The following is a 17,188-nucleotide window of genomic DNA, read 5'->3' on the forward strand; positions in this document are numbered from 1 at the left end:
CTAAAATATGGAAAATATGAGCTGAAAACTAAGCTATGGACCACAAGCCTATTATTCTGCTTTTCTCTTGGATCCAAGTACTGTATTCAGTTTTCAAAAACAGATTTATGATAGAAGGAACCAATGAAAATCATGTTTCATAACATGCTTCTAAATTTGCCAAGTTCTTAAAAATAATTTGCCCTACAACACAGGAAAAATTCTTTGCCATTCCTCTCAAATTCTGCCTCTTCTGAATAACAGAGTCTTTAATATGAGATCAGTTTGTGAATTATTTTTGAGAGTAATAAATCATTTATTGGAATTTCTAGATATGGAAGTGTTATTTTATTCCAGCTTTTGTAAGGCTGAGAATCATCTGATAGAACAAAAACCCAAACAGATTCACTTTGTCTGTTTGTTTGTGGTAGAAATATTAGATTTTAAAAAACCCTACCTTTTTGTACCACAAAGTTTTGTTTTTTAAGGTAACAAATGTGGAAATCTCTAGTTATATGAAAATGTTGGTTTTATTTCTCATATTCACCTTAAACAATGACAATGTTACGGTCAAGTATGAAGAATGAAAACCAAATTCTAAAATCTCAATAGGGTTTGCCTACTCAGAGGATTCAAGAAAACCAAAGCACCCAACCAACCCCAAAGCCACTAGCTGCTGGTCGGACAGTAACATGCAGAATCCTGCTGGTCTCACAGTTGATCTCTTTCAGGGGGAAGTGGCCAAGAGGGAGCTCTTGACTGCACTTCCTGTAAGAGGAACTACACCAATGGTGTCCAACAGCCAGTGTTAAACAAGACTAATCAGAATTGCTTCTTCCAGTTATCCCCCATGTAAAAGAAAGAAAACATGTGTTCATGTGATCACTGTTGTCGATAACTTTCAAGATTAAGAACACAACTGTTGTCATTTAAAGTAATTACCCTTGGTTCTGTACCAGTGGGATGCTAAATGCCTGGCATTAATTAACTGAACTTTCCAACTATCCCTACAGATCCCTGCATACAGCAAAAGCTACAGCTGTAAGCTCAAAAACATTATTGACTATTCCACTGCATCATTTTGGTTCAGAAGGAGACTCCATATCAAAAGAACTGGCATTCTTTAGAAAGTAAATAGCTTGCCATGTGTGTCAGAAATTCACATGCAATACACACACGGTCTGTCTGGGAACACTAACACAGCCTGGCTGCTGTGGTCATGGGTTTCAGGGACGTTCTGGACAGTCAAAGCTCATCCTAGTGATGAGGAGGTTGCAAACAGCCCTTTATACTGTGAACTGCTTTCTTTATCTGCTTTCTGTGTCTAAAGCTACACAAAAAGCACTACACATGCTTTGAATCAAAGATCCTCCCGATAAACTGATTTCCCAGCAGGCACTTGAGGACTGTAATGATTAACTCTGTGAATTTAGCACAACACAAATTATTAACACAAACCAAACACAAGACAGAAACACCTGATGACCCACTGTTTCATTGTCATTCACTTCTAAGTACTGCTGGTGGTCTCAAATTTAGCTTTTGTAACCAGAAACTCTGAGTGAGCCATTCAGAAGGAAACAGAATAATGAATTAAACAAAAGCTTTGCACGATTGCATCAGAAATCTGGATAAATCAATCTTCCAAACTTTGCACTGTTCAGATGGAAATATCACATTCTGACCTGTAGCTTTAAGGTAAGACTGTTCCAGTCTTATCTTTCATCCTCCCTACCACTAAAATAACACTGAAGCTCTTTGCCACATAGGTTTGATTAAATTACAACTACTCTGCACTTAACAGTCATACTTAGTCAATGCTGACAGATTTTCCCATACTACAGATAGCACACAGAATATCAGATTTCATCACTGAATAAAACTATTAGTTAATATCCCAAAGAGTATTTGAAGGGCATCATGGGCTAATGCATATTTTTACTTCACCATGTCTCAACAGTCTAAGCTTAACATCTGTTTCCTGTTGGTTTTTTTATAATTATATACATTTTTTCCTGAAGTGCTCTCCATTACTAGGTATAATTACGTATTTCAGTTAGAAAAAAAATCTAGAATTTTATTTCCATCTGGAAACAATAAATGAACAACATTTTGAAACTATATCACTGTGAAAGAAACTTTCTGTCTTCCATCACAACCGAAACGGCTGATTGCCTTTTCTCGCTGTTCCCTGGAATCTGGTAATGTGTCTATGAATGAAGGGGATGCACTACACAAAAATGAAATATCATGTAGGAACTAAAAGGTCAAAAAGTAGCACAATTTGTTTTAATCTGACTCCAAAAAATAGACATCTACATTTGGAAAATAACAATGTATGCGAAGCATCCTTTAGGATACTGATCACAAATAAAATATTTTTTCCAGTCCTTAGCAGCTGGAGTGCATTAGAACACAAAGCACATTACCAGAAAGATTTCTATCTAGTCAGTGTATTTCATCCTAGCAATTACAATACACAAATTTAACCACCTAACCAGAAAATCACACCTCCTGTTTGCAATGACACCATGTGCAACCATAGAAAATTGCAGAGACAATAAACATCAATATCTGTGCATCTTTATGTCAGTACCAGCAAGCTGTTCAGACAGCAATTCTTTCCCCTTACCTAAAGCAGGCAAAACTCCAAGTATTTGAATTCTGTCTTGTGTTTGAGTCACAATAATGTGAATAGCTTGCTTGCTAGCAAAAGGATTTTGTCCTCTGCCAGCAGTGAAGCCTAAAGAAATTCTCATCCATATGGAAACATGACAAAATGGCACTCCCTCAAAACTTCATCCCTTTGTGGCAGATATTAGTTTGGGATATGTCACGAGGGGTGTCTGCTGACTGTTGTCTTGCAGAAGCTGAGTGGTGCTACCACCAGCACAGTCTGGCTGAAAATCAAGTGGCTGTGGCCCCTTTTATAAATTCCTCTGTTGCAGTGCAGCTCAGGAACAGATGTGATCTTGTGATGCAGGCACGGGAATGATGACACAGTTATGTTCCAGTGTGGAAAACCCATAGCAGTTTTGTTAAAATGAATGAACAGGGAACTCTCCCCCCACTTCCCACCCCCTGTGAGTAATGGGGCTTTAAAAATCTAAGAACGTGTGAGATGGCCCTGAGGACACTGGTTGGAAGGCAGTGCCTCTCCCTCATCTATGAACTGGGGGAGATGCTTGCCCACATGATGGGCAAGCTTAGTGGCAACCCCAAACCCACGTAACATGACATGACATGCTCAGGTCTTTATCCTGTCATTAGGATAAAGGCAGGTCACACTGGAGCAGTTAGAAGCCCATGCAATTCTAGCCAATGTAATTTGAGCCTTAAAATCAAATCTTTGGGTTGCCAGATGGAGGGCAAAAATCTGTTTTGCCATATGGGAAAAATGCCTTCTACATTACCAAACAAAAAACTGGTATTAGCTCAGGCCACCCTTGGAAGTGGATATAAACCAGACTGCAAGCTGTGATTTGCTGATAGGAAAACTGGCCATGAGAGTCATATGCTCAGCCCTAGCTGCTCCCAGCTGTTCTCCTAGGTATGGGATCTCTCTACTGCTTCCAGCCTCAGAAAACAGACAAACCATGGCTAGCTAAGCAACTTTTTCCTCCCTCACAGCTTAATATGTATTAAACCTAATCTCTTAAAAAAAACATGGCAAACCATGCCATACCAAAACCACCTAATATGCCTTGAAGAGCTTGCCACATCTTCCTTTATCAAACAAGAGCACAAGCTAACTCGAGTTCCTGCACAAGAAGTGACATTCAGATAATGTCACAATACAATAACTACATTTCACAGTCCAAGGCTTCAGCTGAAATTTTTCACATCTCTTCCCATGAGTCAGTGCACAAGAGAAACACACAGCATCAAATAAGCTAGGTACCTGATTTGTAAACACAAAACTATCAAGAATTCTCCTACTCTGTTAACAGGTGGATATGGTTCTTTCTAAGTATACATGTTATATCCAAGAATAAAAAGAAACTTCTTGCATAGTACCATTTATTCACATTTTCTGACAAAACCAGTAACTCCCAGTACAGACATCTTAAACTTTGGTTCCTGAAATTCTTCACAATAAGCAAGCTGGCTTCCCTATCACAATTTGCTTCCAATATTAAAGCAGACTGACTTTACATTGGGTAAAATGTTATCCATCTCCATTGGGTGGATTGCTTATTACTCAGCCTGTGATGAGCCATGAGACCAAGCACATCTGAGTCTCCACCACACCAAAACAGCTGATTCAGTGACACCTTCAGCATTATACCACACTAATTTCTGTGCACCATGCAGAAAAATGGTTCAGTGCTTTCAAAGATGAGAACTGTTATTGTCACTGCTGCAACCATCGTTACAATCCTAAAGAGCCTTTGTGGAGCTTCAGAGTGCTGTTTGTCCAATTCCAAAAATTGATTTATTTTAGGGTAAAGTGTACATTTCATTAGTGGTTAGAGCAATGGTTTAATGACTTCAAACCAGCCAACCAAAGAGCTAATACTAATTACTTGTGAAATTATTAATTTTGACATGCAAGAAAATACACTTTTTTAAAATTTTTCTCCACAGTCCTCCCTAATTTCTCATCATTAAGCACTCTTCAACTGAAATATTTATTTCCAGAAATAAATTAATACTCCTTTTTCCAATATGTATTAGAAAGACCTATTGGGAAGGTCCCTAAAAAGGTGATTTATTGCAATAGCACACTGCTAGTTTAAATAACTCTCTGTCTCAATCATACTTTATGCTAATAAAACCTTGAAAATTAATTAAAGCATAGAGAAGCACACACAATAGGCAAGTAGGATTGTCACACTACCTTTTTGTCTTCAGAAAGCTGAATGAGTGAAATGAATTGCTAGTTTCATCCATACTATGAATTTGTTCTCCAGCTCAAAAATGAGAATCCCATAGGACAGAAAAGAATTGATGATTTTTGCTCAGAAGGAAGACATGGAATGAATTGCACACCCCTCCAGAGTTCATCTGTACCAAAATGGGGCAGTGCCAGGGAGCCTCTCTATTGTTTCCCTTCATTTCAAACAAGCAAGTACAATATCTAAAATAGCAACTGCTTTAGCAGGTTCCAGTGGAAGGAAACCATTAGAAGTTTTTAATCAAAACTCAAACCTTTAGGCAAATACTATCACTTTCTTTTGTGAGCTGACCTAAATTTCATATTAAAACAGAATAAAAATATTGCAAACCGTAACAATGAGATTCATATCATAGAATTTACATTTTTCAGTAACCCTTGCACATTTAACAGAGCTAAACCAATTGAATTCAAGAATGAGAAGAGCTTTTACATCTTTTCCTTGATTAACAGTGGTACAACAACAAAAGCAAATATTACAGTGTGGTTTTATTGAAGTTTCTAGAACACAATGTATTTTATTTTTCTCATTTTAAAGAAAATCTTCACATCAAGAAAATCAACCTTTTTTTTTAACAAATGCCAAAGCCTAACGAAGCAAGCAGTCTTACTGAAGATTATGTAGATGATGCTGCAAAGCACAGGGAATGTGACAGCTCATCTATCAAAGAAAACAAAAGGGTTTATGCATCTAAACTAAATAGAAGCTTTTGAAACAGTATGGAGAGTAGTTGGTAGAATTTTACTTATTATAATACAAATAACTAGGAAAGTGAGATGCTATTTGTTTAACAATGAATGCAGAAATATTAAAAGAAGATGGCACAGTTTGTTATGCAAGCTCTACGTTTGACAATAGCTTCTACCTCAATGCCTTGAAGTGCATGGCAACTAGTAAAAAGTCCTACTTTTATTTAGCACAAATGCACTATCCCATATATGCATTTCCCATTCTTTAAACATATTGCTCAATTACTGGTGATTTTTATTTTCTGCTAGTAATTCACCAGAAGCTCCAGATTCAAAGGACTGCTGGGATGAGACAGTATTGTAAGTAATTGACAGCCTGACACTCAGCACAAGATTGAGTGTGGATCTGTCTGCATTTAAATACTCTTCATTCTCAGGCAGTATAACAAGCAAGAGCAACATTCATATGAGCAAATCATAATTAAGGTACAACTAATATGCATAGATTTCACTGGTCAAGCAGTGTGCTACTTAATGTTAACCCATTTTTGCAATACCAGTTTTTATTCACAGATTATTAAATACAGAAGAGCACTAGACACATGCATAAAATATTCTGACATGATGGAAAACTGAATTTTGCATAAATAAAGCCATTTTTTCAATGTATCTCAAAGCTTTTTTTCTATTAGTGTTACAAAGAACATGAGCTTCATTCCTAACAACACAAATATTCCCTTACATGTTGTCTGGAAGGAAACCTTTATTGTTCAAAGTTCCCAATTTGCTATGGTTTTTGAGAGAACCCAATATTCACAAATACAGCATAAAACCTTCATGAAAAGTAAAATGGGTTCTTATTTTGACATTTATTAAGCCAAATCATATTCTACCAGCTGGAAACGAACATGTCACCAAGCATTTACAGACGTTAGGATCTGCTGTGTATGAGATGTTAGAATTCTAGATTAGAGAAAATGGCATGACAAAACGTATCCCAAAGCACAGCAGAGATTCATCCATTTCCCAACTCCTTAATATAAAAAAGTACATTGACTCTGGGGTGAGCTCATGTTCCCATGACACTATGTCTTAAGGAGTAATTTAAAGGAAATGTGCTATATCTGAAAACCCCAAAGACAAAGAATGCTTTGAGAGGAAGAACAGGAGAGACAGACTATTTTAGCACTAAAAAATAAAAGGCAGGAATACAGAGAGTAAGCAAAGATGCACATACAGCTTCCATAGGACAAACAAGCATGTAACATAATACCAAAGGAAATAGTAAACCTCACCTTTTATTTTTTTCAGGAGGACGGAGGCAATTGCCCCATCCACCTCCCTTTAGTATCTGAGGTTCCTTTCAATTAAATTGCTAGCAAAACAGACACAGTTTGCATAGAGACAACTTTGTAATTACAGCAAGAAAAAGTTGCATGGTCCACCGAGTACAAAACACTACAAAACTCACAATAATAAGAAGTCAGGGGCTTAACTATTCATTTATTTAAATGTATGCTGCAGTTTTCATTTTTTCTGGTCAAATCAACAGATTTTAATTGGCACTTTCAAAAGCAGCAGTCTATGAAAATGACAAAAAATAATACTAGAAACAAAGCAAATACATGCCCTGAAGTCCTTTTAATTCTTGAAATTATGCTGCCCTTTTATTTGCCATTGAGGAATGTGTGCATATTATTCCCTTTTTAAATGCATTTCAAATCAGCTTACACTCGAGGTTATTCAAAACTTGAGCTTATGCACAACGCTCAAAAACGCCTGGTGCACTCAGAGAAAAAAAAAAGGGCAACAGAGAAAAAAGAAAAGTGAATTAGTAATTTCACTCTAATACGGTAACAATTTCCTATGTGCTGTGTCAGGGCACATTTGAGGGAGCCATCTGTAGGGTATCAGCTTCAATGAGGTTAAGAAACACAAACACCGAGCTGACACGAAATATCAAAGCAAAAGAGCAAAGAAATACTACTGCAACTCGTGGTGCACTTGGCACACCTTCTGCATTTAAAGGCTCTGCTGCCATGCAGACTCCATCTCAATGGCTGGTGTATCACTCAAATGTCCTGAATTAATAACGGAGATACAGCCCACAGATGGCATATAGTATGGTTTGAGACAGACTCATTTTGACAGGTGACAAAGATGACTACTCATCTAGTCATGTGAAATTAAGCACTTACGGGAATGGCAGGTGTGAACTGCCTCCCTTATACAGATTTGGAAGCATCCCATCACTCACAGAAAGTGCCGTACTAAAATCCCAGACAACTCTGGGATTATGTTAAATCCACAAAAGAGGCAAGCTAATGCTGACATGTGAGTCCCTGCCCTTTTACAGTCTGGATCATCTAGAGTCCCTTGTGATTTGGACAGAGCCGTGGATACTTAAAAAGTAAATTAAGTTTCAACCCAAGGAAAAGTGAAATATAGTCAAGGCAAAATCAGTATCTAACACTATGCCATGAACATTAATTTCAAGCTGCTATACGTTTCGCCTTATTTTTTACTTTTCAGACTAATTCCCATTCATCGTTTATCTACTACCATTGCTTTAATGGAGTTTTCCCAATCCTCCCTTTCCACCACTCACTGGAAGTGGATGTTAAACACTGTCTCACCAGAGCACTAGAAAGTACCTTCATAATATAACTGGGGAGAAAAAATGTCTGGAGGTTACCTCTAAAGCAGGGTGTATTCCTTATGTACTACTACATGTTGATATCATGGAGTGATAAAATCTTAGACATCTGGCAGTGTGTGTAACTAGAGCAGTAGCTCTGGGCAAAGACATATGGGCAAGAACACACAGGGTAACCACACACACGTACACTCCTTGCAGGTTTTTCTAGGACTATATAATGGATTCTAACACTAATCTTCTCCTTCACATTATATAAAACAAAAAAAAAAATCTGGGGCAAATTATTTTTCCCCGGCCATAGTCCATATCTGTTTATTAAAATTTTCTTCCATGTAGATAAAATCCCAAGTTTTCCTCAATGTCACGTTGCATCAATATTTGAAGATAGGACAGACACCGGGCAAGGGTGTGTCTCAAAAATCTCAGTTTGAGACCAACCTTGAAATAACCAAGCTATATGCTTTATGGTGTATCCGTTCAAACACACTTCTAAGACTGTGAGAGCACTTTGGAAAATGCACTAGTACCTCCATTGCTTGGCCAGGTTTTATCTGAGAGGAAAACTTAGGATGTCTCTGTAGGTAAACCAAACTCCAACTTCTTTCTCAGTCTTAGTGACATGACCAAGAGTTCGAGTCTCTGGTCCTTCAGTTTCTTTGAACACCCCAAATAATCCTCTCTGTCATAACAACAAACCTCAAGCTGGAGAAGTCCCACCAGGATTTGCTGCATTCACTTTGATGTACCCACTGAAAGCAGCAGTGAAATTTTAAAATGCAGTTCCCCACACTCCCTTCATAGCCCTTGGTTCGTTCAGTCTGGGGTGAACTTCATAGTGGACAAACTAAATTAGCTTCCAAGGAAATGAGAGCAGTAGCCATACTCCAGGTTCACTGTGAATGTACGCCGTCCACATGGGTGGAAACGGCAGGATTCAAACTGATGGTATGTCTCTGAAACAGCTTTGGATCATGGGTAGTGGGTAAGTTTGATTAAGTGAATTACATTTATTTTGAAGCAAAGACTCCAAAATGCAGATAAATTTAGATAGTGGCTTCACTACAAAATTCTGTGTTTTCCTCATCTCCTCTTAATACTTCATACATGCACTAATGTAAGCACAGACATCATCTGTGGCTAAAAAAAACCAGCAGATAAAAAATCTAGTATTTTAGATTATATGCTGAATAATTATGATAAAGGCTCTTTTTGTAATTACACATGTTAGTATCCAGCATGCCAAAAAGCATCTAATACTTTGCATGACTATAAAAGATTATATGGTTCCAAACATATCTTTCTTTTTAGACAAGAAGGCCCAGGTAAATGCAGAAACTATAATTTGAAAGCACGAGTCTGCTTCTCATCCCAAGATGATTCATGCTACACAAGGCACTACTACCACCATATTTACTGAAAAAAAAATCTGAAGTACTAAATTGTCAGACCACAAAATGCAAGCATAGTAAGGATTTTCATGAGATTAACAGTATCCTCTGAAATGACAAACATCTTCAAGTACAGAATGGCATTTATCTGAGAGCAGTACCTGAAGGCACTGGTTATGCTATTTTAAATCACATGAAAACTTAAACTGACTTCCTACCTGAAGCAAACTTGAGTTTGAATGCCCACTGGCCCAGGCCCCCAAATGTACCAAGCTTTCCAGCATAAGAGCCTTAATGCCCATTACAAGTGCTCATAGCTTTTTTTTGTCCCCTGCCGTGCTCTAATCCCACCACTCCTGACCCGAGGGAAGTTGTATTCCTCCTCTCCTTGTGCTGGCCTTCACCAGTGGAACAGCAGAGCTGTTGGCTACCACTTCTTAGTGGAGACTATGAAACTGATTCCCAGACACTGAGGCAGATGAAACACTCTCACTTGCAGGTAAGCTCCTATAAATATGGAAGAAAAGTGAATGAATCAAAAGTTTTGCTTTCAGGCTGAGTCTCTAGGGCAGCTCTGTCCAGATCTCAAAATTAATTTCTACATTTACAGGACTAATGTTGCTCTATGCCACATATCATTTTGGAAGTGAAACAAACCCCTGCAGAGCAGCTGCATGTGTACAATTGTATGCCAAAGTGTCTGGTTTTTAAAAAAGATACATGATTGGAATGACTTTGTCCTTTGTATTGCATACAAAAAGTGACACAAAATTGGTATATTTCCCCAGGTAAATATTTTTCACAGAAAGCCGAACAACAGCCCAATTAGAAAGATGACTTCTAAAAAAATCAATTAATAAAATGCAACACCTTTTAAAACAAGTAATGAAAGATGTTTGCAACGAATAACACATCTTCATATCTTAGGAGATAACAGATCTACATCTGGATTTTATCCTAATCAACTGACATGAGGGTTAATCAGCTTCTCACCTAATGTTGGTTTTTTAAACAAATTACAGTTTTACCCTTTCCTCAACTGGAAAGTTAAAAGCATGTTGCCCAGAAAAAAATTTCTTTTGTTTGGTGAAAACATATACAGGAGACTGCTTATATTTCCCAGTGATCCTTCAGAGAAAAGTCTGGTAAGCTTGGAAGAGGTGACTAAATAGAAATGCAGAAAGCAATAAATAAATAAATAAATAGATAAATAAAATTGTTGCTAATTTAGTTTGACAAATCAGCAAAATTATGTCACAAAATTTCAAGATCAGAAATTCTTGGTCACACATGAAACATGGAAATGTGATTGAATAATCCTTAGAAAAATCATATAAATTGGAAACTGTATGGAACACTGAAGAGGATGAGCAACGGCAGATGTTGCTAACTGCAAAAAAAGGCTGGTGCACACAAACACATGTTCTGCACAGCAACATTCAAGACACACATTTTCAACAGGCTTCCATTAATTCCTCTGCCTTTGCCATGACACCTAAAGATGCATTTTCAAAGAGATAAGAGTACTTTTCCTAAGTATGAGTCAGGTGAAAAAATAAGTCCTACCTACAGCACCTTCTGGAAAATTTAGAAAGACTAGATATCATAAATTTACAGATTTGTGACATGCTCACAGTTACTATGATTGAAGGAAAGAAACATTCTTTCCACTTTTTTTGGATTGTATCAAGAGTGCCCCTTATCTCAGCAGAGCAGTTTGTTATTTACAGCAACTGATTTTTCTATTTTTTTAAGCTTTGAGAGCACTCATACAATGACCAGCAGTGACAAAAAGGAGCAGTCTATGCCAAAACACTTTTAATAATGTGAATTAAAAATGAAAGCAAAGGAACTAACTGTGAAAATTGCTAAAAGCTTGATTTGCTTTTGTACAAGATGCTGAAAAATGTTAAAATACAAAAAGAAAAGAAGAAAAGCTTGTGGCAGATATGAGAGTCCCAGACACAATGCAAATTCTCAAAAACACTACCACACCACTTCCTAAAGGCTCCTATTCAGAGTGCTGAGCTAAAAGCCTCTCTTAGTGAAGCATATGCTAAACCAAAGAATTAAGTAACAACCCAGGAAGTTTCTTGCAACTTTCTGCAGTTCAAATTCTTTGAAGTGAAAACCTGCTTATTCCTCTGGCCTACATGCTTCAACAATAGGCAAAGGTGCAGTTATGGCACTCTGATGAGAAAATACTGTCCTTGACATCTTAACAAAACACAAGTGCAACTACTAATGTTATATTGTATTTGGGAAAGCAGCATGGATACCAGCTACTTATCTGGGTATTAAACATGCACATGGTTACAAAATTTATTTTCAACTACATCCTTCCCTCCTTTTTTCCTCCTCTTTACAGTTATCTTCATTCTGTGGACAGTTTCTATGAATTTCAATAAATTAATCTCGTTACAGAATCCATCAAAACCAACCTACCTTTCAGAAGAAACTCACTTTTCCCCCTCTGCATGAATAAGCTACCCTTTCAAATTCACACTGTTATATACTTCTAATTTAATTGAACTGCTTTGTTACATTTATTTTAAACACAGATATACACTTACATTTCTATTTCTTATCATGGAAGTTCTAAACACGCTAAAATAGGATAATGAATGCATCACTGAGTGAGACCACCATATAGTGTTTCTGGAAAGATTTGTCTGAGGTGCAGCAGGAAGAAAAATTCAATCCCATAGTCCATCACTTGCAAATGACATTTCCTTTAATTCTAGGAAACACTAGATATACACACAAATGAATACTAGATATTCACACAGATACACACACAAAAATCACTACAATAAAGTCCTATATATCACAGATCTCAAAAATATTATAATTCCAAAATTACTTGAGGATCTTATTATCTCAATAACTTGTTGTGTCAGGCAAATGGCTTTACACCGTTAGTCTAATGTTGTAAATGTATTTTAAGTCTATTATGTTTTTAAGCTACTGCTTAAAATGAAAGACACTTCACACAAGGTTCCATGCTGACTCACTCAATGAATGTCCATGTCGGCATATAAATGATTCCTTTTCTTCCTTACCTCCAGATGCTCTAAAATATAGGGAGGGTTTGTCATGCCAAGCCTCAGCATAGCTCCCTCAGGAATAACTTCAACCAGCTTCCACAGAAGCGTGGGGAGATCTGTGCCAATGTCTCTGCCATAAGCCCCTGTGTCTTCACTGGTCAGCCATATCTCACAAACACCCTCTGTGAATAAAAGAAAGAGATAATTAACAAATCTGTTTTAGAGCTGTTTATTTTATCATACAGCTGCTCACTCTTTTAAATGCAGTATTTCACATGGCTATTATGCAGCCAGACTGGGTATTCAATTGCAAAGGGGAGGGAAGGAGAAGGAAGGCTTATCCCATGGGTAGCAGTGGGTTATTAAGTTCATTTTATGAGCACAAGAGTGCTGCAACAATGCTGTAAATTATCATTGCTGTGGAGTGATTAACATTCACAGCCAATGACTAATTCTATGCTGCAAGTCAGTCTACGGCAAGTCAGACAAGTTTAATACTCTGTTTTATTTTTTGAGTCTAATTCATTAAACACCGCAAGAGACATCACCCAAGCAGAGTTTGCACTAATGGTTATTACAGTAGTTAGCTTATTAACTGGTAAGCTTCCAGTGAGCAAAACCAGCTGTAAAGCACTGTGATTGACATTCCTCCTGAAGTAACTATTAAAATCTTGTATTCTTTAAATTACAGAATTAGCAATGCAATATTAAGGTTGTATTGAAAAGGTTAGTGACCACTGCACAACTGAGTGATAATGCAGGAAAACCTGTTTCCTGGCAGTTAATGCTTCATTTTCCATCAATCAGAGCCTTAGGAAGTTGTGCATTTGATTTATACTGTAAACAGCAACGTTGAACACTGATATTTGGTAATAGTATCCTCCTACCCAAAGAGAGGAAGATTGTACTACCCTTTAACAACAGTTGAAAGCACTGAGCTTTCACACAGCCACTTCTGCCAGCCCGCCCAGCTTTCAACCTTTTTTGCAATACAATCCCTCTACCCTTCCTTACCACCCCAAAGCAAGAAATAAGCCATCAAAAACAGGGTGTCTGTGAAAAAAACACCTGTGATTCACAGCAAGGTAAGATACCATTAACTCAGTTAAGAGCTAAACTTCTAAAACAAATCATGAACTGGTAAAAGAAATTATCAAACACTAGAAGGTGCATAATACATCAAAGCACACTTTGGGCCCACAGAGAATCTATCACAAAATGTAAATGTTTATGCTACAAATTTATACTCAAATGAGGAAAACTTAAGCACATACACCGACTTTAATCACATAAAAAGCAATAAACCTAGAAAACCAAATGTTTTACAAAATGTAAATCCAAGACTGCTACTCTTAAATTCCCACTGCAACAATAATGGCAGAGAGCAAACCATGCTGAGCACCCAAGTTAATCCTGTTGGCACAGAAATGTTTTCTAGGTAATTTATTACTTAGAATGAAAAATGCTTAAAAATTTAAGATTGACTGGAAAACTTCTTACTTCTTTAGTTTTGCTTCAAGAATAGGTTAGTGAGGGAGATATACAATTTGGATCTTGAGAGAAGTCTGGTGTAAAGCATTCCTGAAGTACTAAGCGCTCTTTGGTCAACCATTTGCAGTCACAAGTTTGTAGCCACAAAACTGAGCTCCCTGTGCAAAATCTGCCTGCAGGACACAATTACACTGTGAATTTCAGTGCACTTGCTAATGTTTTTGGAATTCATCTCACCACAGGCAGTACCCACCATGAAACATACTCTTGGGTTTGCTGCCTGCCCTACATTTTCCTGAAACACATGAAAAAAGAAGGGAATTTTATATGCTGTATATTAAAAAAGAAGAGAAATGTAAGGAATCTAAATGATTGATAAGGTGCTGTTTTGTTTAGTTTGGGTTTCTTTATATGAGTCTCCAATAGCCATAAGAACACTACAAAACTTACTGATTGTCTGAGTTTCTACTGTAACAGAGTCATTCTCATTTGCAAGCTTTCAATCTAAAGAGTTGCAAGGGGTTTGGGTTGGATTTCCTTTTTCTTTTTTTTTATGAAAATGGCTAATGGAATACTGCCTCACAGTTACGAAATGAACACTGAGGGAAAAAAAAATAAATCACTGGCTAGGAATGGAAATAACATTCCGGTGGAAAACAACAGCGAGCTTTTAAAGCAGCATAGGTGGGGACCATTAGCCCCCTGGTGGGCTGAAACTTCAAATTAAATCACAAGAAGAGGAAGCAGCTGTAATGGTAAATCAGCAACAGCAGGAATAACTGTCTCATCTGCTCTCCGATCAGGGTGTTGAACAACAAGCAATGGGAATAATGCATGCTGAGAGAGCCAAGGATGTACTCTTATTACCGGGGGGGGAGGGGGTGGGTGGGGGAGTGTGGGTGGTAGGGGCCAGAGCAGGGAGGGGGAGGAACACCTGTATTTTAGGAAAAAGTTCATGTCCCAGTTTCAGGTTGACAAAATGGATCTTCAAATACTGAATGCTACTGTGAGTGATAAATATTTACAAGTACGGTCATTAGGATAAATCAACTTTGTACATAGCTGTGTGCGAAAGAGGTTTTGTGTGGAGTGATTTTAGGCCGGTTTTTTTTAGTCCTTTGCATCCCCAGTTTAGGAGCCTAAACTTACACCAGGTAAGAAGAGAAAACAATAGACCTCTGAAACAGCATTAATGTAGTCAGTCCACACCTCCCATTTTCACTCCACCCAGTTCCCCTCCAAACTCCAGCCCTCCACAGGAACCTGTTTAAATCCACTATCTAACCACGTACATAATATTTTTCCTTTCTTTTGCAATGAACCTCATTCGATCATTCACCACTCTGTTACTGGGCAATTTTGGTGCTAATAAAGGCAAGCAGATTTTGTAAACAAGAAAATTGATCCAAACGGGAGGCTTCAGATGTGCAAACTCAGAGCATTTGTTACAGTATTAAGGCCAATTATCGCTATATCCAAGTAATTATAAGTCTGCCTTTGGTCACAGCTCACGGTTTATTTCTCACTCTGCCATCACTATCCAGCACAAAAGAGAAACCTTAACAGTTGGCCTCTGATCTCTGCTCTGCTCTAACTGGAGATTACTGAGAATGAAACACACTGGAAAAAGAATAGGTTCCAAGTAAGGAAGAAAATTCTGGGCCTATTGCTTCTCACATGTCTCAAAACAAAGAATACTCATTGCAGATTATCTGATATGGGTTTTAATTTCATTTCTGTGGGGTAAGCAATCCTTATCATAAAGGAGATAAGAAATCCTACATCTATCACTTTTACAAAATATGTGCATTCCTGGTTTAGAGACCACTTGAAATTATTAATTTCTTTAATAAAAAACTTCTAGCATTTTTATTTCGCTTTATCTTCACTATAGTAAACACTGTTTTTGGCAGTACCAAACATCCTTTAAACTGAAGAGAAGTGTACTCCACCAGAAAAATGAATTTATTTCAATCTACAAAAATATCTGAAGATGTTAAAATACTGGACACCAATCCCAGTGAAATTCTCACATTTGATAACTGACTGTACAAATGAAATTCAATCCCCAAATTCTCCTGACTTTTTTCCCCCTTTCCTCCTTGTTCTTCTCTTTCCTGGCAGATTTTTTAATGTGAACCTGAGTGGCTTTTCCAACAGCACAATTCTCTGCAGGCTGCTTCAGTGGGAGGCCCCTGACTCTGACCTTCTCAGTAGCCCACATATGCTTATCAATAACTGCCTGACCCCCTTGTGATTCCTTCTCCAACAGTGAATTCTTATGGTAGCCTGCAGCGCTGCACAGACCACAGAAATACCTCTCTCAGCACACCACAGAAATCTGAAAGACTATCTGCCAAGGGAAGGCCTTACATAAATGTTTGTGTCTTGCAGACTTGAGGACAGTCAATCTGAGGATAGTCAATCTGACCATTCCTGATCACAACCTTTGAATTATTTAAAAGCAAAAAAATCATGGCCAAAGATGAAGGCTTAGAAAACACCAAGTTCATTTTTCAGAATGAGCTTAGCCTACTTTATTTTCTCTTCAATTATTTGAGTTTCTCCTTATTTATTCAGCATGGATTTTACAGGAACCATTTACACACTTGATGCAGTGTATTGTGCTAGATTACTTTGCTGAATCAGTGCCTTAACTGGGAAATTGTGAAGAACTATGCAAATAACAGATCACTGTACCAATCTGGATATAATGCAAGTTAAACAGAAACTGAGATTTGGAGGGATCAGTTTCCTTCTGTAATTCTGAAGTACTCTGCAAGCATTGATTCACCATCATCCAAGTATCCTCTTAAGACAGTTCAACCACATGGATCAGCACTGAAGCATCCCATTTCAGGGACTTCACTGAAAGAGAAAATCAAACTGGGGACAACCCACTGATGCTAAGGGGGATTTGGAAGGATTCATTTCCAGTTCACCAAGAAACCCTTACTCTTATTTCATCTGTATATATACAGAGCTTCTGGAAGACAGAAAAGATGGAGCTGGACACAGTCCTATACAAACCCTAGTT

General features: G+C 37.6%; 1 protein-coding gene across 3 annotated transcripts in view; it reads right to left on the minus strand.

Annotated features, from left to right (window-relative positions):
* CDKAL1 (CDK5 regulatory subunit associated protein 1 like 1) overlaps nucleotides 1–17,188 on the minus strand; it is a 379,654-nt gene that overhangs the window by 132,726 nt on the left and 229,740 nt on the right. For all 3 annotated transcript variants that reach the window (XM_038130237.1, XM_038130238.1, XM_038130239.1), the window contains one exon: nucleotides 12,676–12,842. In XM_038130237.1, coding sequence (XP_037986165.1) covers nucleotides 12,676–12,842 — 167 coding nt within the window. The remainder of the gene's footprint in view (nucleotides 1–12,675; nucleotides 12,843–17,188) is intronic.

This window comes from Motacilla alba, chromosome 2, assembly GCF_015832195.1.
Source record: "Motacilla alba alba isolate MOTALB_02 chromosome 2, Motacilla_alba_V1.0_pri, whole genome shotgun sequence".
NCBI lineage: Eukaryota > Metazoa > Chordata > Aves > Passeriformes > Motacillidae > Motacilla > Motacilla alba.